Here is a 27,560-nt window from a genome sequence, read left to right as displayed (position 1 = left end):
AACAATACCAGTGTGACGGCCCTTTTTTGTGCTTAAAACAAAACGCTTTGTTTTCGCGCTACCAGTATCACTCCGCCATCAGCTGCCTGCCACAGCTTTTGTCACGTGACGAACACGGAAGCGCTCTTCCGAAATCACCGGCCAGCCAGTCATGGGCGCGTGAACTCTGCCTCCATGGCGCAGGTTTGGACTCCGGTGAGCTGGGCTGCGCTGTGGCTAGTTGTCGGAGTTCTGTCTTCAGCGGAGGAGCAGCGACTGGAGCTGAGTCTGAATGGGAAGTGGAGGCTGGCGAACTCCAACGGGTCGCTGCTTCTGCCTGCGGAGGTTCCTGGCTGCGTCCACTCCGCCCTGCTGCGGCAGCAGCTCATCCAGGTAGGAAGGAAAATGTTATCAAGTGCCATGAACTTTCAGTCGATATAAATTGACATGCTAATAACTCATTATCTGGGCACCATAGATGATATTCCACTGTGGCATGTTGTGAGGGGTGGTGAGTTGGCAAAGCACTGCTGATCCATGGCGTTTGCTTTTGCTGCTCCTCTTTAAAACTGTCTGGCTGTACGATTAGAAAGCCAAACAGAGATAGGACATGATCAGACTTAATAGAAATTTCTAATTGGTAATCCATGACTTATTTTGTCGCCTCGATGAGACACGGATGCCACATTATCCCTGGAGAGTTTATGCAAAAAAACAAAAACAACAAAGAAAAAACGTTGCGACCTCTGACCTGCACCACTTCATGGTGTTTAAATGTGAACATGTTTGAAATAATAATAATAATAAAAAGATGCCATTTCATTTCTTCTTTATTTTAAAATAAAGAGAAAAGCAAAACCTTTGTCAAAAGATGATGGAGGTATTTTTCTACCGTGGGGTTTTGATATTTATGGAAAATTATGTTTCAGAAAAAGCAGGTTTCTAAATATATCTAAAAAGGATTACTGATGAATTCAATGCAATTATTCCACGACAAACTATTAGCAGAAATATTCAAATACAAAATAATGCTACATCAAAACAAACTGCATTTTCTTTTAACTTTACAGTTTTTTAAAACTATATGTCACAGAGATGTTAACAAACGCTTACTGTGTGCTTTAGCTCACATTTTCAGCACTTGTGCGTGAGTTGCAGGGAAAAATTGTTCTTTTTAAAATCTTTTTTTGTTGTCGATTTCAAATAAAATCGTGTTTCGTTTCTGAATTCTAGGACCCATATTTCAGGTTTAACGATGTTTTGTACCGATGGATCGCCCTCGACAACTGGACGTACACGACCACATTCGCCGCGTCTCCTCAGATACGGTCGGTGTTCTCGTTTGTCATATCGTCGCTGGGCTTTTATGACCCGTTTGTTCCTTCTCTCCTCCATCAGGGTCAAGCAGAAGGCGCTGCTCGTCTTCGACGGCGTGGACACCGTCGCGTCCATCTCTCTGAACGGGATCGGCCTGGGGAAGACGAACAACATGTTTCGCAGATACGTGAGTTCGGCTCGAAAGGGACGGGGGTCCGGTGTCGATTCGTGCCAGTGTGCCGTCTCTTTAAAACTCTCTCTCTCGTTTGTGCGGAGAGCAGGACTTCTCCGTCGGAGAGCTGCTGAGAGACGGTGAGAACGTTCTGGAAGTGGCTTTCCTTTCTCCGGTCCTGTACGCCGCGGCGCGGAGGAACGCTCACTCTCCCTACGCCGTTCCTCCTGAATGTCCGCCAGACGTCCAGAAAGGCGAATGTCACGTCAATTTCATCCGAAAAGTAAGACGGAAATGTGCTTTTTTTTTTTTTGCCTTGGATACAAAACGACTCGTCCCTTTTGGATCAGTTCTGCCTATTTTTGTTTCTGGACAAAAGTTTCAGCCCGTACTTTGTTTTCCTTTCTGTCGGATTGAATTGAGTCGATTCACAGATTCTCCATCCGATGTGTGTCCGGACTTCTGACCCGATCATTCTCACGGGCCACAGCTAATGATCAGTTAAGCAGTCAACTATTCTGACAATTGTTCAGGTGAAAAGATAAGAAATTCATTGCAAAAAATACATATAAATAAATAGTTCCATTCCTTTTTAAAATTAGATTGTAAACATTATTGCATGAAATGCAGTAACATTTACATTTTGCTCAAAGGATGAAGCTGTAGCTAAAAAAATACTTCAAGCCTGTAGATGTACTGTGTAGTTGGTTGGTAAATTTATTTTGTACCAGGTGAAACTCAAACTGTGCGACTTCAGTTATAAGTTAAGTTCTTTCTATCAAATCCAAAATAGATTTTTTTGCACAGTTCTATCTTAGTTATTGCTCTGTTATTATGTCAGAAAAATTTCAAGTTTTTTTCTGTCTGAAAACTCCAGTTGGCGATCACTCAATTACAGAATTACTTGACGATCGTCTCAATCATCGATAGGTCACGATTAATTGTTTCAGCCCTAATTTGTTGTCTTAATCGTCCCGTCGTGTGTTTTCGCTCGTCACGTGAAAACGGTTTCAAGTCGACTTTTACCAGCTTTCCTGTTCCGTGTATGAACTTCCCCACAGCATGATGCTGCCGCCACCGTATGGCACCGCGTTCATTGCTTTGTTCAAGTTGCTCCACTGTGTTGATTCATACCTCTGAACTTTTTTCAATCCACAAGTCGATGAATTGCTGTCCGTTGGTTTATCGCACACACACACACAAAAAATGGATCCTAAGAATTTCCCTTAAAGTTTGTAGTTCTCACATGAAAGCGTCACTAGTTGAAAGCTGATCTTCATCTCTGTCTTTTTTTAATGCAGGAGCAAAGCTCCTTCAGCTGGGACTGGGGGCCTTCCTTTCCCACCATGGGCCTTTGGAAAGGAGTCCGACTGGAGGCGTTCGACGTCCTGCGGCTTATCCAGCTTTCCTCTCTTCCTCTGTACGGTAAGTTCCATCTGCTGTTCGTCTCCGACTCCTTTGCTCGCTCAGAACTGCAAATAGAAAAGAAGAAGCACGCTGAGTCTCAAAGGAATCTTGGGACTGTTTGTTTCTTTGCTCCGCTCGTCCAGATCGCAGCTCGTCTCAGTGGAGGCTGCAGGTGGAGCTTCTGGTTGACGCAGTTCAGTCGTTCCGCGGCAAAGTGGAAATCTCCGTGTCTGAGCTGAACTCCAAACGTGATGTCCCGACGATGTTCCTCCAGGGAAAGTTCAACTACAACTTCACCTTAAACATCAGCCAGGTGCCCTGTTGAAGTTTTAGAAGTTTTTAGATTTAAATAATCCCCTTTCTGATCATGATTTTGTTGTTATTGTTGTTGTTGTTGTTTTGTCCAGCTCAGAGAGGTGAAGCTCTGGTGGCCCAGTGGACTCGGCGATCAGTCCGCCTACCTGCTCACTGTCAGGGCTTTTCTGGGGAAGTTTCTGATCCTGCACAAAGAATCCAAGGTCAGAATCTTCCTCTAGTTTTCAGACCTGCAGTGCAGCAGGCTCACATTTACGATCAAACTATCATCTAACCGTGGTGAAAATTTCAGTATGATTTGGATTCATTGTTACAAAGATAAATTCCAATTAAGGATGTTTGAAAATGGTTATTTCATTTCCTCCTCTGTTTGTTCCCTGAAAGCGTCAATAAATCCATAAATTTGAGTAAATATGGTTACAGTTTAGTAATAAAAAAAACACTTCATGTAACTAGTGCCCTAGCAAAGCCTATTTAGTGTTTTTATGAGCAGTGTTTGTGTTTTATGGGCTATGATTACATTGGCATGCAGTCTCATGCATACATTTGCCCAAAACAAGACTGTAAAGAAGTTTTAAATCATTTTTATTGTTATCGCAATAAAGATCACAAAATATAAGTTTTGCAGTCTCTACCGCTAACCCGTACCTCACACACACCCTTCAGGCTTCAAAATATTAACTTAATAAGTGTCTCACCGCATGTTATGTTGGAATCTAAGGACATTTAGTTGCTGGAAGTTATTAGACTTGCAGAATTGAACTTAAAATGATAAAAAAAAATTAATATCTTCAGTTATGAGCTGAATATCTGTTGCAGGTGTTTTTTCGCACGGTGGAACTCGTCCAGGAGCCCGTCGTCGGATCTCCGGGCTTGAGCTTCTATTTCCGCGTCAACGACCGACCTGTCTTTCTCAAAGGGTCCAACTGGATCCCAGCTCACTCCTTCCAGGACCAAGTGACACCGGCGAGGTCAGTCTCTCCTGTTCAGGGAGCGGCTTGCATTAAACTCCTTTTGACGCCACATACTTGCTAAGATCTCCCTACGATCGTCCTGCAGCTTGAGAAACCTGCTGCGGTCGGCCGTCGACGCCAACATGAACGCGCTACGGGTCTGGGGAGGAGGCGTTTACGAACAGGACCTGTTCTATGACATCTGCGATGAGCTGGGCGTCATGGTAACGTCTGCCGACCGTACAGATCCATCACAACCAGTCAGTATTAAGACGATAACGTCCAGAAACTGCAGTGTTCAACATCAGAAACAAGAAGCGCATCACTGAAGATCAGAAATGAATCTAATGTCTATAACTTTGTGTCTGGTAATTGTTTTAAAACTCGTCTCAAGTTCTAAAATTACATAAAGTAGCGTGTTAATATTACATAATCGGATTTGACCTGTTTGGCCTGCTAAAAAAAGCTGCTACCTGCCCACTTTCTGTCTGATTACGGTACTCTGTGTTTTCCAGCCACAAAGTACCATTTTATTGCACAATCAAGAAACCCATTTATTATAAAAATGGGTTTATATATAAACTACACAAATGTAAATATTTAAATCTACAAAAATGATTCATTTATATAAATATACACTATATAATTATATACATTTATATTTGTATAAATTAGACAGTCTTTAAGCCTTTTGTTTCTTTTTGTTTTGGTGACTGCCCTACACATAATAACTCCCAGAGACTGTGGCGGCTTCGTTTAGACGTAAACAAACCGACGACCAGCGGACATTTTTTTTTTTTTTTTTTAATTGAGAGCAGATCTTGCACTGTGTGAGCCCCGCTGTACAAAAGGGCTCTGGAAGCATTAAACCCTGTGTGTTTAGGTCTGGCAGGACTTCATGTTCGCCTGTGCCATGTATCCCACCGAAGACGACTTCGTTCAGACGGTGAGAGAAGAGGTGGCCCAGCAGGTGAGGGAACACGGCGACACAATCCGCTTCCCGTTTGCTTCCTGTCTGCAAACAGGAACGTATGCACGTTGAAACGCGAAGGTGATCAGAGAAACATCCACGCCGTGGACCGGTGGTGCTCACTTCTTCTGCTGCTCAGGTGCAGCGCCTGAAGTCGCACCCATCCATTATTATTTGGAGCGGGAACAACGAAAATGAAGCTGCCTTGGCGACGAACTGGTTCAACATCCCAGCTTCCCTAAAGCCGACATACGTGAAGGACTACGTGACTCTTTATGTGAACAACGTCCGGCAGATCGTTCAGCAGGTCAGAGTTTGAGGGGTTTTATTTAAGGCCATATGCAGATCAGGAATGTTCTTAAAGGGAAGGTTGTGCCAGAACATATTGATACAAACCCCCGATTCCATCAATATGTTTTTAATTTTTTCCAATAAAAATGTAAAAAAAAGAGCTCTGTCTTCTTAAAGTCAAATCATTTTGAACAACTATTTACACTGATCTGTCCCTCAAATATTTCACAATGGTTTTTATGATTTTTTATTTATTTTTTTGCTGTCAAAATCACTGCTTCTGTGCTGTTAATTTATAAATATTTGCAAGAAACTTATCAATACTTGAGCTTATTATGTATGGCGGTAAACTTATGGAGCTGAATTGGGGCCATAAAGTTTGTTCACAAGAAAAAGAAAATGATTTGAAACTTTAAAAAAAAGTTTAAACTGAACCAATAATCCACTTTGAATCTTAAATGTAGTTTTTTCAGTTTAAAAACTTTTTTCAGTTTCAAGTCATTTTGTTTCTTTTCTTTTTTTTTTTCAAAACTTCATGGTCTTAATTTAGTTCTACATGATGTGATTTATTTTTGTTATCGTATCAATCACAGGCTTTAGCTGAAGCATCGTGTAGCAGTCGTAAAAAACACCGCCACCTGCTAGTCTGAAGTCTTTGAACATTGAAAATTTGAAATAAACAGAATTCTGAATTGGCACAAAATATGTGGAGGTTTGTTAATTTCATTAAAATTTTCCACAATCACAGACTTGTGAAAGACTTGAAGAACTGCGGATTTCCCTCAGAAAACCTGCTAAGCGCCAACTATAAACCTGACTTAATCCGTCTTTACTGTAACTGTTAGTTGTATATATGTTAGGTGGACCACCAGGGTTTAGCTGCCCCCCCACCAGGCTAATTATTTTATTTTTTTATTCTTATAATACACTGGGAGAAACATTCGACTGATTCGGCAGCAAACTGATAAAAACTGTTGAATATCAATCTGACTTGATTGATGTGATGCTTAGTTTTTTTTAATGATATTTTAACGACACATATCCGCTCCAGGAGGACCCAAGTCGTCCGTTTCTCGTCTCCAGTCCGACCAACGGGGCCGAATCGGAGCAGGAGGGCTGGGTGGCGGCGAACCCGTATGACCCCCGCTACGGAGACGTCCACTTCTACAGTTACTACCTGGACTGCTGGGACTGGAAAACCTTCCCCCGGACGCGCTTTGCCTCCGAGTACGGCTTCCAGTCCTGGCCGTCTTTCTCCACTCTGCAGCCGGTGATTCAACAGAAGAGTTTTCTCTTACGCTTTCAGAAAATGTCATGTTTTTTTTTTGTTTGTTTGTTTTGTGTTTTTGTTTTTTGGGAGGATTTTTGCTAGACCAACTCAAAGCAGCACATAATTATGGACTGGAAAGAAAATGTGTACACTTGTTCTCAAAAATTTGTCAGGCTTTTTGTTTCTTTCAGTCATTCCCTCCATAAATTTGACTTTTAATCGAAGCAAAGTAATTGTAGATAGTTAACCATAAAAAAATCCTATTTGATTTAGGGATAAAGGAATATAGGGGACTAAATACAAATACAGGCCACACTTTTCATATCATTTGTAAAAAGATCTGAAATGTGTGCATGAAATGACCAGATGTGAACCAGATGTGACCTTGTAAATCTCACTTATTGGTGGGTAAAAAGTTTGAAAAAAAACACAAAATCTTTCCAATTATTTTTGATCTAGGTTCTGGTCAAACAAAGGTATGCTACGAGCGACTTCTCAACAAAATCTAAGAGCTTAATTTAAGTCAATAATTATTTAATATTGATTTCAAAATGCACCAGTTCCACTGACATTTATGACAAGACATTTTCACACTTTATAAGTAAACTAATCTGCCAGTGAAACTAGAACTTTTTCAAATAAATATGAAGTAATTATTGACTTCAAACAAGCTTCTGTGGCTTACAGAAAATTTACTTGCAAGTTTGTTTTGTTTTATTCAAACTATTAAGATAACTGCACTAAAAATTAGACCAGACATACTTGGTAAGATTTTGCATCTTCGCAGGTTAATTATGAGGAATTAACACCGACCTGGTCTTCCATATTCGCTTCTCACAGTCTGGATCTTTTTCCTGCTGCTGCGTTTTCAGGTTTCTGTGCGAGAAGACTGGAGCTACAGCAGCAATTTCTCTTCCCACCGCCAGCATCACGAAGACGGGAACCACCAGATGTTGCAGCAGGCCGCACTCCACTTCGTCCTGCCCAACTCCACGTTTCCCCCGAAGAGATTTACAGACACTCTGTACATCACTCAGGTGAACCTCTTGACACACCTCGTGTCCCATGGAAATGATAGTTTAGAAGCATATTTTCATCTCTTTTACATTTTTTTTCTTGTCTTTAGACAAGGGAAAAGACCATATGAAAGACCAATCTGTCATTAACCCTTTAAAGCCTCATGTCTCGTTTTTGATCCGATTATTTCTTTAACAAAATATTTTCCTGAAACAATCTGCTAATCTGTAAACGCGTTATGCATAGATGTTTAAAAATGTATAATTTGCTTCTTAAATTGGTAAAAGTGGGTTGAATGCTTTTCAAGTATCATTCAGTGTTGGTTTCATTGTGTTTGTGAGAGTTATTTTTGGTTTTGACGAATAAATGAACGCAGAAGCCTGACGTATCTATTATGCTACAAGCAATTTGAGAAAACAAGCCACAAACTGTCTAATGAAACACAATCGGGACATAATTCTTTTTAAAAAAGTGTTTGTCAGACTTTAAATGGCAAACGCATAACAAATGAAGTCTATTTAAAAAAAAAAAAAAACATCCATCCAATGTATGCACAAACCTGAAGTTCAATTGAAAGATGTTGTGATTTATTTCAATAATAAAAATGTGAATCCTGGTTCGTCATCTCAGTTGTGTCCTGATGGTTGCGCAGGTCATGCAGGCCGAGTGTGTGAAGACCCAGACAGAGTTCTACCGGAGGAGTCGAAGTGAAATAATCGAGGGCAAAGGTCACACAATGGGCGCCCTCTATTGGCAGCTCAACGACATCTGGCAGGCGCCGTCCTGGTCATCAATCGGTGTGTGATCTGATACTTGGACTGCCTTCTTTTTTTTTTTTTCTTTTTTTTTTTATTCTTTCGCATCTGTGTTTAGATTTTTTGACCGACAATTTTTTCTGACTGTTATTTCGATGGCCACAAGGAGACCAGCTGAAGTTCCAAGGCTGTGTTTTGTTTTCCCTTTGTGCAGAGTTCGGTGGGAAGTGGAAAATGTTGCACCACTTTGCTCAGAACTTCTTCGCCGCAGTCCTTCCTGTGGGTTTCGAAGACGACGACACGCTGTTGGTCTACGCCGTCTCTGATCTGAGTCGTGACCTGGAGCTCAGAGCTGTGGTTAGCTTCGACTTGTGCACCTTTGAAATGTGTCACAAATTCCAAGCGGTATTAGTGGCACATAACTGTGAAGAAGAGAGACAAGGAGGCAGAGATTTTTTTTTCCTGTTTTATGCACATTTTTAATTAAGAAGATAAATAAAAAAAACCCTCTAGTTCAATTAAACTTATTTTAAAAACTGTCTATTTATTTAAGGGGCATCTGATAGGATCATAATGCCTAGTAATTTTTTAAGATGTGTATATTTCAGAATATTTCCACATTTATTTCTATTTTATTGATTTATTGTATTTTATTTTTTTTTATCTATTACTGCTTTTAGAGTCTTGTTTCTTTTTCCTTAATGTAAGCCACTGTCAACATGTCTTAGAAACAGTGTTTTTTTTTTCCTTTTTATCAGTCACATATCAGCAGAAACAGTGTTTTGTTTTTTTTCCCCTCATCTCTCTCTGTGTGTTTGTGTGTCAGGTCACAGTGCACTCCTGGGCTGACCTGGACTCTGTTTGCACGTTGACGTCAAAGCCGCTGCTGGTTTCCGGAGGCAGCGCCGCCGTCATTTACAAACAGTCTGTTGCCGCCCTGCTGGCCGGGTGTGGTCACTGCAGCCGCCTCACCTGCCTCCTCACCTTCCACCTACGAGACGAAGACGGCGCGCAGCACGGCCCAACCAACCGCCACTTCCTCTGCTCTCCCAAAGACGCTGTGGGGCTGCAGAGACCCAACATTACTGTAATTAGATATCCTAAATTTGTTTTAGACACATTACAGATGATAAAATCCACAATGTTTTGGGATTTTTTTATTTATTTGTAAACCCCTTATCTGCCATTTCAAGTTTTAGCCGTTTCCTTTTTCTCTTTAACGTCCTTAAGAGGCAAAAAAATGTGTTTTTTTTTTTCCCCTTGCCATCCGGATAAGGTGAAAACTTAACGCACCTAACTCCATTTTTATTGTAAAGTAAACACAAAGACTCCCCCAAAAACGAGGCAAGGCTTCAAAACTTCACCCCTGCATCATTGAAATGTTGATAATCCAGACAAATCCCTCAGACCGTGTCTGTAGTAACAATCTAAGCATCACGATAGTAACACTGTGTCCATCTTACTTTGAGGAAACAGCTGCGATGTGATTCATTCAATGACCGTAACACATTAAAGCTTATCAGAGCTGATATAATGCAGAGAGAGAGAGAGAGCGGTCGATGTTACACACCTCCACAGTTTCAAATTTTTAATGAAGAAACCAAGTAATTAATTAACAATTTAAAAAATTTATTGCGAATTGGAATGTTAGCACCATTGCTAATAGCATTCCCCTGCATGTTTTCCTGTACAGCGAATTGACTCTTCCATTAACAGATTTCTGAACATTTCCCAGCACTTCCTACTTCAGCACGTTCCTCGACCAACATTTGGCCTCTTCAAAGTGATGAAACGCAGCAACTTTTACAGTAGACGTTCACCTTCCCATTAGCTGAGAGGTCGTACTCTCCTGATTAATGTTGGTTTCCTTTCTAGAAGCTTCTAAACCGTTTATGTTCGGTTTTGAACACCGAATGTACCTAATGGGAAAACCAGGACTTCTCTACTCCTGCACAGCTTTGACTTTTTGGATCAAGTGTTAGTTGATTGATTTGTTTCTCTTCCTCCGCCAGGCGAAGGTTCAGGAGGACGAGTCGGGCTTCACGGTCACCCTCCGCTCCGCCGCCGTGGCTCCTTTCGTCTGGCTCGACGTGGGAAACGTCCCCGGTCGCTTCAGCTCCAACGGCTTCCTGATGGTTACAAGAAATGCAACCGTCAGGTTTGATGCCTGGCGGGCCACCAGTGTGGGAGAACTGTCCGGATCGCTCACAGTCACAACTTTAACGGACGTTTACTGACCCGAGACCCGCCAGTTTGAAGTGGATGTTTGTAGATAAGCGAGAGCCTCCAGTTTACAGCCTTTGTTCCTAACTGCTGTTTCACACTTGTGGGACTTTTGAATGTGATGTTTTTTTGTTTGATTGTTTGTTTCCTAATCCTCCTGAAACAATAAAAATAGGATTGTTAGTATTTGCTACTCTTGAAACAGGGTGAGGCTCTGCATGAGGTGAGCAGCTGAGTATCTCAGGGATGTGAATTTTTACAGTACATGAAGCATTCATACTCCCACAATTTGTCAAAGATGTCATAATGCAGAATGACTTGCATTTGTTTTTTTGCTTAATTTTGCACCTTTTGTCACATCAGACTCTGATGCTTCCCACCGGGAATGTTTTGTACCACAGACATTTAACAATTAAATTTAAAGACCATAAAAGTCGCTGCATTACAAATGCGGCCACAACTTTGTCAATTTTTTTTCGCCGATGCAAATGTATGTATACAGTACATATGTAATATTTATCGCATTTTTAATTGGTGGCTGGATCACGTTTTTAAGGGTGGAGAAACATCGACGCTGGATTGGACATCTGTCGACGAGTGACGCACATCTGCAAGGCTCCATGACGATGCATTAGGGAATAGCCACAAAACCAAACTGTTCCAAATTGGGATGAGCACAAATCTGTCACAAGAAGAGCTGAAGCAACTTGATATCCTATCTGACTCCTAAAAAATATGGCTTAAATTGATTCTGGAAAAATTACTAATGTTTTAATAGAGCACTTAATAATCAGCCTAAGTGCTGAAATGAGCTGTACAAATAAAGTTGACTGAGTGCGCAGCTGTATGTTTGGGTTCTTCACAGAAAGAGAAAGATATCTAGTTTAATTATTTTTGACTGTTGGGGAAAAAAAACAGAACAATTAATTCTATTCTCAACAATAAAAACAGAGTTAGCCAAATTTGCCTAGTCAGCTTTTAACTCTTAAGTAATTGTGACCCTACTTTCTATGAAAGAAAACAAATACTTTCTTACATTTTCCATTGTAAAAATATTTTAATTGGTTATAATTTTGCCCTTAATTACAAGAAAAAGTTTATATATGTATCAATGTTCTGTGCTGTCAGGGCCAAGTTTGAGTGAGCCGCACTTTTGAACACCCCCTATGTGTGTAAATATAGTTAGTTAACCATGCGTTGCCACAAGAGGGCGACAAGGTTTCCTTAGTTTTAAAGTTTTCTTCACGTTTACTACCTTCATATGTCACTGTCACAAACACGATCAACTAAAGACTGACAGCGAGTCACACATCCCGCGCGAGCTCCAACACTTTCCTCACGTCACACATTTTCCGACAGAATCTGCTGAATAGCACACGGGACCTTCATCACTGTTTGGTTGTGAAGCTCGTTGTTGTTGTCCAGTGAAAGGGGATTTAAATAAAGCGTGGAAAAGAGAGAGCGCGCGCGCGACCTCGTTCGCTCGGCCCTCCTCGTTATTTCTGGTCGGAGCGGGGTTGACCTTTGAACCTCATCCACCTCAGAGAGCAGAGGTCGCTCATCCTACCGAGCAGCTCAAACCGCACGAGGAGCGAAATAAAGTAATCACGAGAGAGACAGAACGCGAGTGCACGCGCACTGGGGTCCGTGTGGGGGGGAGAATTTCATCAAAACTTAATGGCTCAAACACCACGGACGTGGTGATTTTTTATTTATTTATTTTTTACCGGGCTGATTTAAATGCTCTCACGGCGGCTGCTGTAGTGGCTTTTTATTCCCGGGTCAAACTGCACTCCGGAAAAACAAACAAAAAAAATAGAAGAAAAAGTGGAGATGTTTGACGTGAAGTGGCTCGTCGCGTGCGCCCTGGCTCTGAGCGCGCTCACCCACGGCGCTGAGGTGGCCGGGCGGAATGGCCAGGAATTCCTGGAGGATATTTTACACTTTTACGGCGAGAATGAATCAATTGCGACGGCGAAGCTCGAAGACATGCTGCTGCTGGTCTCAGCCAGAAGGTCTGAGGCAATAAGTGAAGGGAATCCGCTGGAAAGCAAAGAGGTCTGTACTCCTTCACTTCAGTGAACAGTTGTGAGTCTTTTTCCATTTGTTTTCTTTTCTTTCTTTTTTTTATTTGTAGAAATAAATTTATTTATTTATTGTTGTCATTTTTATTTTCCTTGTGAATATGACTGATGTGTGGAAGGGCTGTTTCATTCACCATTGATGTATGTTCTGCGGGAGAAAATCATCTTTAACCCTTTAGATTGTGATGCAAGGTGGTTCTTTGAACATCATGAATATTCAGTGGAAGATAGAGAAATGTCAAATTCATTTTCAGAAATTCCAGCATACTAATAATTCCACACATATAACGTATCATAGATACATTATACCCATGATAAATGCACAATAAATCGACAGTGTTCACAATTTACGTTATGCCGTTTTAGGGATTGAAGGTTTCTGAAAGCACATTGCCCGCATAGGTTTACCAAAACTTTTCTTTATTTGCTGAACAAAATGCCTGGATGGATGTAGCTCCGCCCTCGAGATGCAGCTCCCCCTGCAGTTTCAAAGTTTCCAAGCTTTTGCCTCACATAGCAGCCCATCTCCAAGTCTCCCCCCACTCGGCTCCTTCAGACTAGCCAGCAGCAATTAGCAAACACCTGGTGGAACTTTATGTCGGCTGGGCTCATTATTTGAGCTGCTTCTCAGTACAGCGCTGGTAAAAACGTTGCTAAAGGGTTAATAGAAAGAGGAGCCATGTTGTGATGACTTCCTGAAGGCAGAGTTTCAGAAAGAGCAGGAGTTTCTTAAAGAGACAGAAGCCCAATTTCAAGGCATTAAATTACAAAGTAAAATTTATTTTATGTCATATTTGATATATACAGCATTTTTATACCAAATGAAGGTGGCAGTTATTTAAATGCTATAAAACAGTGAAATATGCCTGGAAAACACACAATATTGCCCCTTTAATTATTATTATTATTATTAAGGAGCTGGATTAATTCTTGAGCTTAAACAAATAGAGAGCACAATAATGAAAGAACATTATGTTGAAATACTGACCATCACAAACCGCTGAACTCAGTTCCATAGTAAACTTATGGGCAGAACTTAAATGGTTTCTATAAGCGAGGTATTCTTCTAAATACTAAAGAAATACATGCAAACTTATGATTTTGAAGATGGTAAAAAATGAAAACAACCCAAAATACACAACTTAACTTTTTAAATGTGTGGGTTTTTTTTAAAAAACAACACAGCCAAAGTTATAAAAGAAACATATTTATGAAACCTACACATCTTTAACAGAAACTATTTTCAAACTCTATCCATTACTGTGTAATAACAATAATACTTTACGGTGCAATATAGTGTTAATCGGAGCTTTCAGATGGAAAGAAACTCTCCACACAGCAAAAAGCCAGAAGTGTGGAAGAAATAATGTCTAATACCATCTGTGTGTCCCTCAGTGTCCCTCAGCGGAGCAGATTCTGTCCCACTTTGGCTTCAGTAACGTCACTGAGCTGACCGTGGGACACCTGGGGCGGATCTGTCCCGCCGTGTTGACCCAGGTGCTGCTGCCCTCCTGCCCCTATGTCAACCCGATAACGGTGCCCTCCGTCGACTACTCTGGTGAGTTGCTGCATTTCAACACTGTTTGGACTTCTTAATAGGTCCAGCTGGACTTATTAAGAAGTCCAGTTCTTCTTAATAAGTGCGGAGGGGCCCTTAGAATTGTCTTACTTTTTACCCCCTGTACTGGTCGTGACCGACGGGTCACGACGGTTTATTGCCTTAACTGAGAGATGTGGCAACACTTTCAGCCACAGTGACTCGGGTGGTAGATCTCTTTTACTGAGGTTTTTCTTCGTGTAAATGATTACGGGAGGATCAGGCCGAATGCATCACGGGTAGCATTTCTCCTACATGATCTCAATTCTGGTTCTATTAAAAGCTTAGAGTCAGAAATTACATTAGTCATAGTTACATATTTGTTCTGCAATAGGTTGTTGGAAATCTGCCCTAATAAATCACTTGCAGACTGCAATTATTAGTGCTTTTAATTATTTTGTCCCTCTTGGTCAAACAGATGCATTTATGCCACCTCGAACGTTTCAACATTTTATTATTGAACGACCAAAAAACTTCAAGTAAAAATGTGACCTGGATTCGTATTCAACCACCTTTTGGGGAGAGTTTATTCAGAGCTACGATATCTAACTTGAAATAAGAAAATGCTTTAGTAACAGCTTCTGTAATGATGGGGGGGAAAATCTAGATCCATTTTTAATAGGTACTCAATCACATTGTAAGCAATGACTGGTTCTTCATCCTCCTCAGCAACTGGCTCCAGCTGTGTTTGACTCACAGATGGTCATGGTTGAAAGAAGTGTATTCATGGTACGTACACTTAGGTTCTGAATGGTGTGTGATGTCAGCGGTACGCTTGCGTCCATTTCCTGTTTGGTCATTTTCCTTTTGATCATCTCCTGTTGCTGGCACAGATGTCACGCTGCTCTTCTCCGGGCCTTTCTGATGTGTTTTCAACAAATCCACACCCAGCTGTTATGTCAAAACGTTGTTTAATTTCAATCTAGCAATCAAGCAATTTTAGCTATAATGCACCCTTCATGTCGGAGGCAGTTTGCAGGAAGCACATAACGAAGGGCATTTCTGACCTGGGTTTGAACCATCCAAGGTCACAGCCTGCAGGTGCAAATACCAGAGTTGTGAAGTGAATTAAAACTGGTGGGATACTCCCTTTAGTTCCCATCTCTGAAAGAGGCCTGGTGGATATTAAAAGCATGCACTTTCACCTCTTCTTCATTTCCCTGATCTACTTAATTGCTTAATAAAATAATAATCAAAATGCATTTTGATTCGTTGTTGGTTGACCCGGCGTTTCACCTGAGGTAAGACTTATTTATTTCCTTAGCAACGCCCACTTTGTCCACAGTTGATGCAACGGTCACAAAACTCTCCTCTATTGCTGGCAATGTTTACAGCCACATCTCCGACTTGGTCTTGACTTGGATACAGGTAAATGGGTCATTAACCCGTCTCCGGATGTCTTGCATCTCACTTTTTAAGTTGTCTGATGGCGTCTCGGAGCTCGGTTTCTGTGTGAGAGGCAGATGATTGCACTTTTCCAGTTTTGTTTTGGTTTTTTATATCCTGGTGGAAGACGGCTGTTCTTGCTCCCAAATCGCTGGCTTTCAGGTCTTCGCTAATCCTTCTGAACTTCTGTTGCCTTTCCCATTCGATGCTGACGGCCTCATTAGTCTTTCCCATCAGTACATCATCTGTAGCTGTCAGATCATCCAGGAAGTTTTTGAGCTGGTATTTAACATCATCATTAATAAGTCCTGTTCCCACTGCTCTCAGAAACTTCTTTTGAGTCAGCTCTGGGCCATAATCCTCTTCTGAACCAGGTTCTCTAGATGCAGCGAGCGATCTTTCTTTTAACTCTATTGCTCTAAACAAAATATTTTGTGGAGACTCATTACTCTCCTGTGTAATGTTAATTAGACGATGGTGCCTTATAAGAGACAGATATCTGTAATATCCATTCTGTCAAGAAAAGAATCAAGTTTATCGTCGTGAGTCTTCTTATTATCAGTTTTGATGTGCGTCATCTGACTACGTTCCGTCTGTCATTGATGGTGGCGTGCTTCCAGCAGGGAGCGCCGCCGTGGCCTGACTTTATGGAGTCACTGACCCGCTGGCCCGGTTCCCTGCTCTGAGCCGCTGACACAGATTGTAAAGAATTTTCCCTCCCCCACATAAAGCTGTGTTCATTAACCCAAAACCTTTTCAGATTTCCTTTCAAATAGCAAGAACCAAGATGCTGCTCGATGGTTGGCAGCACTGTGACAAGTTCAGTCTACATATTTATCCTCGACAACTGAAAACGGTTGTTTCTGTAGGAGTGGAGTTGAAAACAACTCTTCCAGCCGTGAGTTGACTCATTTTTGTATAGGAACTTCTGGGGCTTTTCTCCAGCTTGTTTGCTTGGTGAAGGTGATGTGGCTTCAGTCTGGTTAAGTCTTTCCTGCTTCTCACACTGTCACGGTGTCAAGATTTTTAAGCCATCTTTTGCATCTGATAATAGCAGTTAGCGCTTCGCTAACCACAGACTATCAACGTTTCCAAATCCAGCAAAACAAAACAAAAAAAAAAAAAACACAAAACAAAACAAGACCCAAAAAAAATCAATGTCGATTGCTGAAAAAGACAAAATAGAGCAACTTCACTGCCCTTCATTAAGCCTACCTGTTAGCTGCTGTTTTAGCTCATAAATTCAATAATTGTTTGCCTGATTCCAATGTGTGTTCAACGTTGTGACAGTGTGGGGTTATGGATTTCTGGCTGTTACCATCATCAACCTGGCCTCCCTTCTTGGTCTGCTGCTGATCCCCTTCACCAAGAAGCCTTATTTCCCTCAAGTGTTGACTTACTTTATAGGCCTCGCCATCGGGACTCTCTTTTCCAATGCTGTGCTTCAGCTCATACCTGAGGTCAGTAAAGATTTGGAGATTTCTTACATTCTTATCGGGTCAAGAAATTCAAAATCTAGGCACACTTTTGCTGCTTTTGCAATGGAGCTGAAAAACAAATAATCAAGCCGAGAACCCCTGGTTTCTCAACCACTAAAAAGCTCTCTTCTGTTTTTCCTTCACAGGCTCTGGGTTTTGACCCTAAAGCAGATAACTACGTGGCAAAGGCAGTTGGCATATTTGGAGGATTTTACCTTTTATTTTTTGTGGAAAAAATTCTGAAAATGTTTCTCGGGGTTGGACTTGAGGTAAGCTGTGTAGAAAGTTAATTTGTCCGCTCTCTTTTAGAAGTGATGCTCTGTTCCTAAACAAGTTTATAGTGCTTCATTTCATTTCTATATTGTTACAATATAGAAATAATAGAATATTGCAGTAAAGGGGAAAATCTGCTAGCATCCTGCGACATGAGAGCAAAAAGTAGGGGAAAAGGTGTGCTGCGTAATTACCGTATGCTTCATAGGAACCGAGAACTTTCTCTGGCATCTCATTAAAATTACTGTAAACTTCATGAGTTACCCATCAGAAAATGTTAGCCGTTTTGAATTTGTAGCTCTGATATTAGCAGTTAGATGTTTTTTGTAATTGTCCTTCTCCAGAAAATTATCACCAATTAATTAGTTTTAAAGGGTTACCTGTTTGTTTGAGAATTTGATGGCGAGAAGTTTGTTACCTTTAGCCTACATTAACTGGCTTGTCCTCACCCTTGTAATCAATTATTTATTTTTTTATTCCATTGATGGCAGTGTGATCCTCAGATGTGAAGTCGTCTATACTTTACCCCTGACGAAGTCTTTCTGCTCATGTCAGACTAACCTGGAGAACAACAGCCTCCTGCTCAGTTCCACGTTATCTTGAGAGTAGCTCCCTCTGGAGATAAGATTATAAAAACAGTTTGCTTTCCTGAACTGTTATCTGCAGGTACCATGCGCTTGATAGGAAACTGCTGCTGAAGACGTTCCACTATCTCACCTGACAGGATTTAATCACTGGGATAAGGTTGTTTGTGCGATGAAGTTAAACACAAAACATGGAGCAGGAGGAAATGCAGTGACCCTTTGACACGATTTTATTTATTTATTTTCTTACTTCTTTTATTTTAGTTTCCCAATACAAATCATCAGTATTCTGTTTCCTCTTTGTTTTCAATGCTGGTCCTTTAATGAACTCATCTGACGCTTGTCGTCTGTGTTTCCAGCACGGCCACAGCCACTTCACTCCCGTAGACCCGCCTCAGGAGAACAACGTCCAGAACGGAGACGCTCGGGTGAAAAGCAACTCTATGGTTTTGACCAACATCGCCACCGTTTCTACGGATAAGAGCAGTCCGGCTGTCGAGCCCCAACAGGTTCCGTCTGAAACTTGTGACATTTTTACTGAAAAGCAGTGATAAAACTGTTTCATCGGTGAACAGGGTTGATTGACGTTTAGGGATTGAAATGGGGGATATTATTACTCTTACTCAGTCTGCCGTAAGCTGCTCAAACAACATCCCATTTGTGGCTAGTTACCAAGGCAACAGCTAGAGATTATAGTAGAAATCAATGAACTCTCGAATTATTCTGACAATTAATGGATTATTCTTACGATTAATCGGATTGAAAATGTGCCACATTTTGCAGATTTTTCATTTAACCACTTCAACCTTTTTGTACAACCTTAGAAATCCATAAAAGATGCAAAACAAAAACCACCAGCAGCTAAAACGAAACTAAAACGTCACTATGTGAAAAGCTCAGTGCTTTCTGCTACAATGTAGACCTCATCTGTTGATCTTGTTTTTTCTCCAACTAATAATTGGATAGCAAAAGGCGTCTAATAGGGATCATTTGAACTGAGTGAAGCTAAAACAATGGTGTATATATACATATATGTGTATTTTTTTGGCTTAGTATGTTGCTCTTTCAGCATCTTTGTCTTTTTTATTGAGTCTGTATACACCAGGTAGCAATTAATCGATTACTAAATTACTTGATAATTATTCCAATAATCCGATTAATTGTTTAAGCCCATTTGTTACCTTTAAAAAGACTTGCTGATGGGACTCCTTTTTTGTCTCATCACGGCTGATGACTTCCGCGTTTCCAAAAGACTTTCTAGAAAATTTAGCGGTGTGTTTATGGGACCAGCAAGTTCCCAAAAGCCAACGACTTTAAGCAGGTACACCAACGTTATTGGTGTACCTGCTTGGTGTACCTCATATTAGTAACTGGCCCATGTCTAAGAGGGAGAAATTTCTGCAACTTTTACCACTGAAAAGTGCAGGTCGGAGATTAATAAGGTTAATAAATTACAGCGATTTGTCTGTCATCACATTGCTTCTGGTATCTAAAAGCTAAGCAAACACGAGAGAAACTGATCAAGGAGAAAAACTAAGCTGTGAGGAATTCGATCCCCCATCATGGTAAAGGGGACCCATTGTCTGACTTTTACACAAAGAGTCCTTGTTGGGCCATAGCTAGTATAAGCTGCTTTTTGTCTCTTTAGAGGGACTCCAAGCAAATGCCAAGAAATCTGTTTGTCTCTGTGCATTCTCCGACTTCCTGCTAGCAACACTCGAGCCATTATTTTTCTAATTAAAGAGATCTGCTGCAAATTCTTAAGTACAGAATAATCAGTACGGGCAATTCAAGTAATCAGTCTTTTTTTTCCCTTCTTAACAAGTTAGAGGAACAGCAAAAGGCAATGATCCGGCAAGTCATTCTATACTGTTTCTTTATTTTCTGATTGAGGTGAACTTTAGCGTTTGAACTTTGCCATTGATTCCATATGTTTGCTTTGACATAACCAAACACAAGCGTTTGGCTGCATGCTTTTTAACCCGCGTGTCGCCATTCCAGGACGCCCAGGCGTCGGAAGTGATGTGTCACTGGCTGCGCGGGAAGCGCATCGCCAGCATCAAGACGGTGGCCTGGATGATATCTCTGAGCGACGCCGTGCACAACTTCATCGACGGTCTGGTCATCGGCGCGTCGTTCACCGTGTCCGTTCTGACAGGGTTCAGCACGTCCACCGCCATCGTTTGTGAGGAGTTTCCCCATGAGCTGGGTGAGTGGCAAAGTGCCATGCATTCTGTCAAACCAAAATCCAGTGCGCCCACATTCAAACCCAACCGGCGACTTTTCAGTGCATCATCTGAAAACGCATGTGGTGGCTCAGTCGACCTGCATCAGAGAGGTGGCTAAGAGGTCCATGCAACATGTCAATGAGTGAAAAATGATGTAATCATCTCAAGCGTTTGTAACATTTCTGTTTTGTCATCTGTAAAATGCCGCGAGCCATTTTTCCTGCTGGCAAGTTTGTCTTTGGTTGTATTTACCCAGAATTCCCTGTTGCTGTAGTGCACTTCCTGCTTTTGGAGCGGCCTCCGGTCCGCTTGGTGTTCACATATACATTTCAAGTGTGCCTGAGTTCACTTCAAGCAAACAGAAACCCACTAGTTTTGTAGGAAGACCAGTTTGCTTCTCTGGTCCGCATCAGATTTCGATTGTGCATCACAGCTCTGCAAACGACCCAGACTTTCTACGCAAACGGACTAGAGTTTGATTAAAGCAGAATAAACAGTTCTGGTGTGAATGCACCCTAAAAGGAAACTTTCTGGACTGCACTCAGTGACCTATGTCTGGCAGAAGTCCAAACAACACATCACCCTCCGCATCCCATGTTCAAGGTGCAATGTGATGGCACCGTCAAGCTGTAGGGTGTTTTCTTCAGCAAGGATAGAAAAACTGGTCACAGGGGATCAGAAAACACGTATTGTTAAACTCCGTTCACCTCTTACTAGGACAACAACCCTTCACCGCAGAACTACAATGGAGCAACTTAGATAAAAGTAAGGTTTCTGTGCTAGAATTTCCCAGTTGAAATCCAGAACAGACTTGGAAAAACAGTGTTCACGGATGCACTCCATCCAATTTGACTTTACTTGAGTTGGAAAAATGTTCTTTCCCTGTATGGCTAGAAGAGACATACCAAGAAGGGTTGTAGATCTAGGTGAGACAAAAAGTGACTCTGCAAAGTATTGACTCATTTGTCACTGCTTTGTGTAAATCGAGATCACTGGGGATAAAATGTTAGAGTTCATGGGTTGTGAATACATTTGTGAGGTAGAACACCATCCTGTATTCTTTACAGTAGAATTTAGCCAGAGTTCAGGCGAAGCAGAGTTGTTTCTTTAGCTTTTTTTTTTTTTTTTTTATGCAGCTGGTTTTAAATCAGTGTTTCCTTCTCTGCAGGCGACTTTGTTATCCTGCTGAATTCTGGAATGAGCGTCCCGCAGGCCGTTTTCTTCAACCTGCTCTCGGCAATGTCCTGTTATGTCGGCCTCGTGTTCGGCATCCTGCTTGGAAACAGCTTTGCCCCGAATCCCATCTTTGCCATCGCGGGGGGAATGTTCCTGTATATTGCACTAGCAGACATGGTGAGCTGTCCATCTAACCGTGTGATTTAAATGTGTTTGTTTTACGTTGCCTGGCACTTCAACCGACTGACACCTACTTATGAGCCTGAAACTTGTGTCGTTTGAGTATTTTGTTTTAACTGATTTGCTTTCTTTAGCTTTACTCTGCCAGCTGTTTCAGCTGGGAAAGCTCTTGCAACACACCCGGCTCATTGGTTCAGCCCAGATACTCTTGCTGGGGTCACCAGTGCAGCATATGCAAGCTAAACATATAGCTGTTTCTCCTCTGATGGTCAATGGAGACCTGTGTCCTATTAAGTAGAAAATATAGTTAACATCAGACAGAAAAATAATTAACCGGAGGCTTGATATTCCTTAGAAATAAATGTCTCATGAAGTTAAACACAGCAAACCTAATGGTTCAAGCTTGTAATGTCGCCCCCAACTGGCTAAAAAGCAATTATGTTTAATTTTGACAGGAAAAGCCGAATTAAAAAAAAGAAGGGAAAAAGATATCTGGAATTTTTTTTGCAAAATGAGACATATTTGGTTTGATTTCAGATTCATAAACATTAATCAGTCACATGTTGTGGGAAAGAGACCGAAGAAAGACATTTTGACATGAGGTAAAAAGGTGAGGGATCTACTATTTACGTTGCACAAATGTGTCTTGTCAGGAAGCTCGTTGATAAAAGGCAAAACATTTGATAAGGCTGAAACTTTGACACTCACAGGTTGTTCTATATTTAGCTTACATACACTTTCTAATAAAAAGACACATTGTCTCCCCTCAAGTCTAAAGTCAAGTCAAACCAAACTTCTCTTGTTTTGGCTCAATCAGAATTACCAACATTATTTCTATTTGCTCAGTGCCACAAAAATAAGAGAATATGTCAGATTCTTTCATTTTTTTTAATTATCGTCTTCTAAATCAGAAATTGACATAAATTTTTGTTCAGTATTTGTTGCCGTTGTCTTTGAACTTCACGACTTGGGTTAAGTCGTTTCGGCTTCCTTCCACAAGCTTCTCTCATTATTGTGTCACTTAACAAATAAAAATAATTCTGGTGATTCTAATTGACCCAAAACAAGAGAAATTTGAGTTGCCGTAACATCGCAGTGAGGAAAAAAAGAAGAATGTATCATTTTTGTTTTCCTTCTTTTTGGCTTCAACTGGCTGTTTTGTCTAACATTGTCCGGTTGGAGGTATAATTCATGTTTATCCTCCGTTGCAGTTTCCAGAAATGGACAGCATAGCAAAGGAACAACAAAAAACTTCAAGCAAGATCGTCTTCTTTCTGATCCAGAATGCCGGGCTGCTCACCGGCTTCGCCATCATCCTGCTGATCACCATGTTTGCAGGGGACATAAACCTGGGATAGGAGAGGAAACAAAACTCCTCACGCTGTGCCTTTTTTTTTGTTTGTTTTTGCTCACACAGGTTGGACTGAGTGTGAATGTAAAATGAATGTCTGTACAAACTAAACCAAGTGTTGAATGAGCTGTGATACCTTTTTTTGGGGTGGGGGTGGGGACTATCAATCTAGTGAAATGTTTTCTCCATAAGAAGGGAACTTTTATACAATCAACATTAAAAAAAATAAAAATCAAGAGCATTTATCTTACAGAAACAAATTATTTTTAGTCTTCAAATGTGAAATGACTTCCATTTACCTAATGTGTTGTATACAATTGAATATAAACTGGTGATTTTTAGCTCCGCTTCATCCGTTTTTTTTAAACTCTGTTCTGAAACAAGCTCTGCACCACTGTTCATCTGAGTTTTGTTTTCTTGCTCCCACAAACTTTCCAGGGCATATTTTGTTCATGCCTATGAAAAGCTTGTTATGATTGATGAATTGCACACAGCATATGCTCTCTGCAGTGCTAAGACATCAACAATCTCTGCTGATCAAAGTAAGAACAGCCTCTACAAAATTATTAAGCTTTTAATACATTGACGTTTCAACCCCCGGGACACCAAAATGTCTGGTTAAATTTGGTTGCGGTTACAAAATTTAAAACGTATTCAGTTGAGAAAATGGAAGGAATGGATGTAAAAAAAAAAAAAAAAAAAAACTTTATTACTGCTTTTTAAATAACTTAAGACACAAACACCAGTGCATGTTTAGTTAAGGTTCTAATTTATGGGTTATTTATATTTTTCTTTAAGTGTAGAATAAATTTCTTTGTACGACGTGTATTTTAGGTTTTTTATTTACTATAATAATAAAACTCAGCGCATCAGAAACAACAGATAGTCACGCAACTTCACCGAAACTCCGGAACAAAACCGCTTTTCTGTGTTTTAACTACAAAGCTGCCACTCCCAACATGGCTGCCCCGTTGACGTAAGATCCGGAAAGTCCAAGTTCTCTGTTCACTTCCAGCACGCAGTTCACTTTGGAGTAGACTCTGGCTGCAAGAGACTTTAAACACCACATTTGGGCATCACCATAAAAGTAAGTACCTTGTGTTACCTTCCTCTAAATCTCACTGGGACGTCGCGGCTTCCGAGTTAGCAATGATGCTAGCTGCTGTGAGCTAATCTGGCTGTTGTCGTTTCTTAAAGGCAGGAACGTGTGCGCAGTCTTACTCGCAGGTTGGTGAGGATCACGCGAATCTAACGTTACTGGCCTTTGACTAGTTTGCTAAAAAAAAAAAAATCTGGTTCGAAACCATCATGACTTCTTCTCGCGTGATGCGCATGAGGGATGCTGCTGGAGGTCATCGTTGGTAAAATGTTCAGTTTCTGTGTTTGAATAGTTTTGCTCTCGTCATTCATCACACAGAGAGCAACAAAGTCAAGTCTTTCAATTCTCTACATCTGAGATGATGATGATGATGAGTCTGTATGTAATTGCAAGGGAAAAGTCATGATTGGATTTCTGTTGACCTCTGGCAGTGTGACAACGCACTATGTTAATGTAAATGCTGAACAATATACAAACCTAAAGCTTTGACCAATTTTAATCCCATGTTATAAGAAGTTAAATAGCTTAACTACCACTCAGTTTTTTAAGTGCATTTACTGCCTTGTAATAACTTTTATTTTCATAAGTTTTTTTTTGTTTTTTTTTCCCCCCTTCTGATGGTTGGAAAAAAAAAAGTTTTTTTGTTACCCTTTTTTTTCTTTTATATCATAGATATTTTTGATTATACGAATGTATATGCAATTGTTTAAACTGAAATAAAGCTTTCAACCCAGTTACTATTATTGGGGGCTTTATGGGTGTTTACTATGTGTAGTTCAGGGTATTGGTAAAGGATGTGGGAGCAGCCAAACGCTCATCAGAAGTGTGTTTACAGTAAGCATATTTTCAGGCAGGTAGTTTGTGGTTTGTCAGGTTTTCGCTGCTCCTTCAAAGTTTTTTTTATGATGCATAGGTGAAGGGAGCTTTGCCCCTCCCCCACTTGTTGCTGTGCATTAGCTGCTTCTCTGTGTTTGGTTCTGGTGATGCAGAGCAGACCTCCTGGAAGGTTGATACGACGACAACGGATCTTGAATGTGTTGTGGTGCTAAGCCATTTAGTGATTTATAAGCCAAAGTTTTTTATTTGTATTTAAAAGTTTCTTTTCTGAGCTACAGGGAGCCAGTGAAAGGACTATAGGACCGGCTTGATGTGTGCTCACTTCCTAGTTTTAGTGAGAACACAAACAGCAACTTTACCCCTTTAAGGTTACAAAGGCTGACTTTGTAACTGTCTTCATGTGCCTCTGAAGGTTTGGATCAGGGTCCATCACTACACCCAGATTTCGGGTCTGATCAGTAGTTTCTAGCTGTAATAACTGAAGCTGTGTGCTGACTCTAGATTGTTCCTCTTTAGGTCCAACAATAATATCTTCAGTTCTGTTTCTGTTCAGCTAAAGGTGGTTATGGTGATTTGTTCTGTGCCTCTACTCTGTGTTTGAATGGGTTTATGGTCACCTGGTATCGTAATCCAGAGCTCTGTGGCAGCTAATTTTATTACTTGCTATTTTATGAGCTAGCAGGAACATGTAGATGTTAAACAGGAAGGGGGCCCAGGATGAAACCGTGGGGTACTCCACATGCAATTACAATTCACCCAGTTTGCCACTTTTAACATTTTCGCCTTTCTGTTTTTCTGGACCAGCTGGGCCATGGCCAACATCCAGATCCGAAAGTACCGGGATGAGGATTCTGAAACCGTAAAGGAGCTCTTCACCTCAGGGATGAACGAGCACTTGCCTGCGTCCTTCATGCACGTGCTGAAACAGCCGCTGACTCAGATGCTGCTCATGTGCACCTTCTGCTCGCTCATAGCCACCTCCCAGTCCCTCGTGCTGCCAGTCCTGGCCGTCACCCTCCTCCTGGTCGGAGTCCGGCAGATGATCGTCCACATGTTCAACGGCTACATAGACGCTTCTTTGAAGAACGACCTCAACGACATCAGCGAGACCTACCTGCGGAAGAATAATTCGTGTTTCTGGGTGGCCGAAAGCGACGGTCGGGTGGTCGGCATGGTGGCGTGTCTGCCCGCCGAGAATATGCCCGAGTTTTTGGAGCTGAAGCGCATGTCAGTGCGGCGCAGCCACCGAGGGAAGGGAATCGCTAAGGCTCTGTGTCGCACAGTGGCGGATTTCACTAGGGAAAGAGGTTTCCCTGCCGTCATCCTTTACACGTCTATAGTCGCTACCGACGCTCAAAAACTGTATGAACACATGGGTTATAAGAAGTGGAGGGAGTTCCCCATACAAGAGTTTTTTGCTAAAATCATCAACTTCACTCTGATTGAGTACAGACTCGATTTAGAGGAAGATAAATAAAGCTAGTGAAACCGACAAACTCTTTAAAACGTCTTTGTACTTAGTTTATTTCATCTTTTTTTGTGGCAAGTTCAACTTCCATCTATCTAAATCATTACGCAGCATGTTTTCTCCTACCGTTTTTGAGTTGTTCATCTATGTATTTAAAAATGTCAGTAAACAATAATCGTGTTAAGGAAGCCACATTCCCCTTTTCCTGGTCAGTTACTCCGTTGTGGTGCGGTGTATAGGCGCGGTGGCTTCTGGTTGCTGATGTGAGCGTGTGCAGGTGCATGGGGAGGTGTGGGGCGAGCAGTTTTTCATCGAAAATAATGTACAAATATTCTGCCTGGTCATCACTGTAACTTGCTACCAAGTTCTGCAGGGTCCTGCAAATAAACTGACTTAAATGAGAAAAACCACGGCGCCTCCACTCTGGCATTCATTAATGAGCTGATCTCTGGTGTTTGGTGGGGTTTAGGATAATTTAATGTAAAATTCATTATATAATAATTATACTTTGATCTTTTTGTAGAGCACATCAGTGTTTGTAGTCCACTGTAGCTTCCAGTCTAATGTAACACCCAGGTGCTTGTACGATGGAACCTGCTCCACACATCAGATTGGGAGCAAATGTATTTTCTTGTTGCAGAAACTGACGGCCATTTCTACGGTGGCCCTGAGGTTGTTGACATAGAATTTTAAGTTAGCACAATACTGCACAGGATAGCTTTGACACATATAAAATATAACATAGAAAGTTAAAGTACACTCTAGGTTCATATAAATTTAGATGAAACTAAAAACAACGGCTCAATCTCTGAAACGCAGATAAATTCTTAAAAGGAGGATCAGACAGAAAAAACAGAAAACATAGGCCTAGACTCCTTGGATCTCTTGAGATAAGGAGCCTATGCCAGGCAATTAACAAAGTCCTGAGCATGGTTCAAAAGTTCACTAGGATCTTAAAACTTTTTATAAATAATTTTATCTATATTAGAATTAACTATATTTCTTTAAGCATGTTTTTAAATAGTTACTTATTAGATCCAAACTTATAGTCATTATTTAGCATTACATTGTGTGCAAGCTTGGTTAAAAATACAAACTACTTTCTTGTGGAAACATTTTGAGGCACAGATAGCGCTGCAGCTGCAATCAT

At 41.1% G+C, this 27,560-nt stretch overlaps 3 protein-coding genes across 4 annotated transcripts; all 3 read left to right on the top strand.

Annotated features, from left to right (window-relative positions):
- The first annotated feature begins 92 nt into the window (after positions 1-92).
- manba (mannosidase, beta A, lysosomal) lies at positions 93-11,500 on the top strand. Its single transcript, XM_055057399.1, has 17 exons — positions 93-372; positions 1,213-1,307; positions 1,378-1,483; positions 1,578-1,751; positions 2,770-2,893; positions 3,019-3,188; positions 3,283-3,393; positions 4,010-4,161; positions 4,250-4,367; positions 5,027-5,113; positions 5,253-5,420; positions 6,456-6,674; positions 7,547-7,711; positions 8,344-8,488; positions 8,661-8,803; positions 9,273-9,533; positions 10,459-11,500. Exons 1-17 carry the CDS (start codon positions 175-177, stop codon positions 10,681-10,683), a joined length of 2,661 nt encoding a protein of 886 aa, XP_054913374.1. The 5' UTR covers positions 93-174; the 3' UTR covers positions 10,684-11,500.
- Positions 11,501-12,181: 681 nt separating this feature from the next.
- Positions 12,182-23,405, top strand: slc39a8 (solute carrier family 39 member 8). The gene is made up of 8 exons (XM_055057265.1): positions 12,182-12,727; positions 14,149-14,311; positions 17,027-17,196; positions 17,361-17,483; positions 18,431-18,580; positions 20,073-20,280; positions 21,468-21,652; positions 22,867-23,405. Exons 1-8 carry the CDS (start codon positions 12,503-12,505, stop codon positions 23,011-23,013), a joined length of 1,371 nt encoding a protein of 456 aa, XP_054913240.1. The 5' UTR covers positions 12,182-12,502; the 3' UTR covers positions 23,014-23,405.
- Positions 23,406-23,518: 113 nt separating this feature from the next.
- On the top strand, positions 23,519-26,820 carry LOC129377367 (probable N-acetyltransferase camello). Of its 2 annotated transcripts, none has more exons than XM_055057266.1 (2): positions 23,519-24,093; positions 25,747-26,820. In XM_055057266.1, the coding sequence occupies exon 2, from the start codon at positions 25,754-25,756 to the stop codon at positions 26,417-26,419; it is 666 nt and encodes a 221-aa protein (XP_054913241.1). In that variant the 5' UTR covers positions 23,519-24,093; positions 25,747-25,753; the 3' UTR covers positions 26,420-26,820. The 2 variants fall into 2 exon arrangements, with proteins under 2 accessions (XP_054913241.1, XP_054913242.1); XM_055057267.1 differs by lacking the exon at positions 23,519-24,093 and adding an exon at positions 24,115-24,233.
- Positions 26,821-27,560: the final 740 nt, after the last annotated feature.

Source organism: Poeciliopsis prolifica, unplaced genomic scaffold, assembly GCF_027474105.1.
Source record: "Poeciliopsis prolifica strain line A6 unplaced genomic scaffold, Auburn_PproV2 SCAFFOLD047, whole genome shotgun sequence".
Classification (NCBI taxonomy): Eukaryota; Metazoa; Chordata; class Actinopteri; order Cyprinodontiformes; family Poeciliidae; genus Poeciliopsis; species Poeciliopsis prolifica.
The sequence above is the reverse complement of the archived record's forward strand: the minus strand, read 5'-3'. Positions and strand labels throughout refer to the sequence as shown.

Coding starts and splice junctions, on each gene's coding strand:
- manba (XM_055057399.1), top strand. CDS start 175: ATGGCGCAGGTTTGGACTCCGGTGAGCTGGGCTGCGCTGTGGCTAGTT. Junction 1,752..2,769: donor ACGTCAATTTCATCCGAAAA/GTAAGACGGAAA, acceptor TTTTTAATGCAG/GAGCAAAGCTCCTTCAGCTG. Junction 2,894..3,018: donor TTCCTCTCTTCCTCTGTACG/GTAAGTTCCATC, acceptor CCGCTCGTCCAG/ATCGCAGCTCGTCTCAGTGG.
- slc39a8 (XM_055057265.1), top strand. CDS start 12,503: ATGTTTGACGTGAAGTGGCTCGTCGCGTGCGCCCTGGCTCTGAGCGCG. Junction 14,312..17,026: donor GCCCTCCGTCGACTACTCTG/GTGAGTTGCTGC, acceptor ACGTTGTGACAG/TGTGGGGTTATGGATTTCTG. Junction 18,581..20,072: donor CGGCTGTCGAGCCCCAACAG/GTTCCGTCTGAA, acceptor TCGCCATTCCAG/GACGCCCAGGCGTCGGAAGT.
- LOC129377367 (XM_055057266.1), top strand. CDS start 25,754: ATGGCCAACATCCAGATCCGAAAGTACCGGGATGAGGATTCTGAAACC.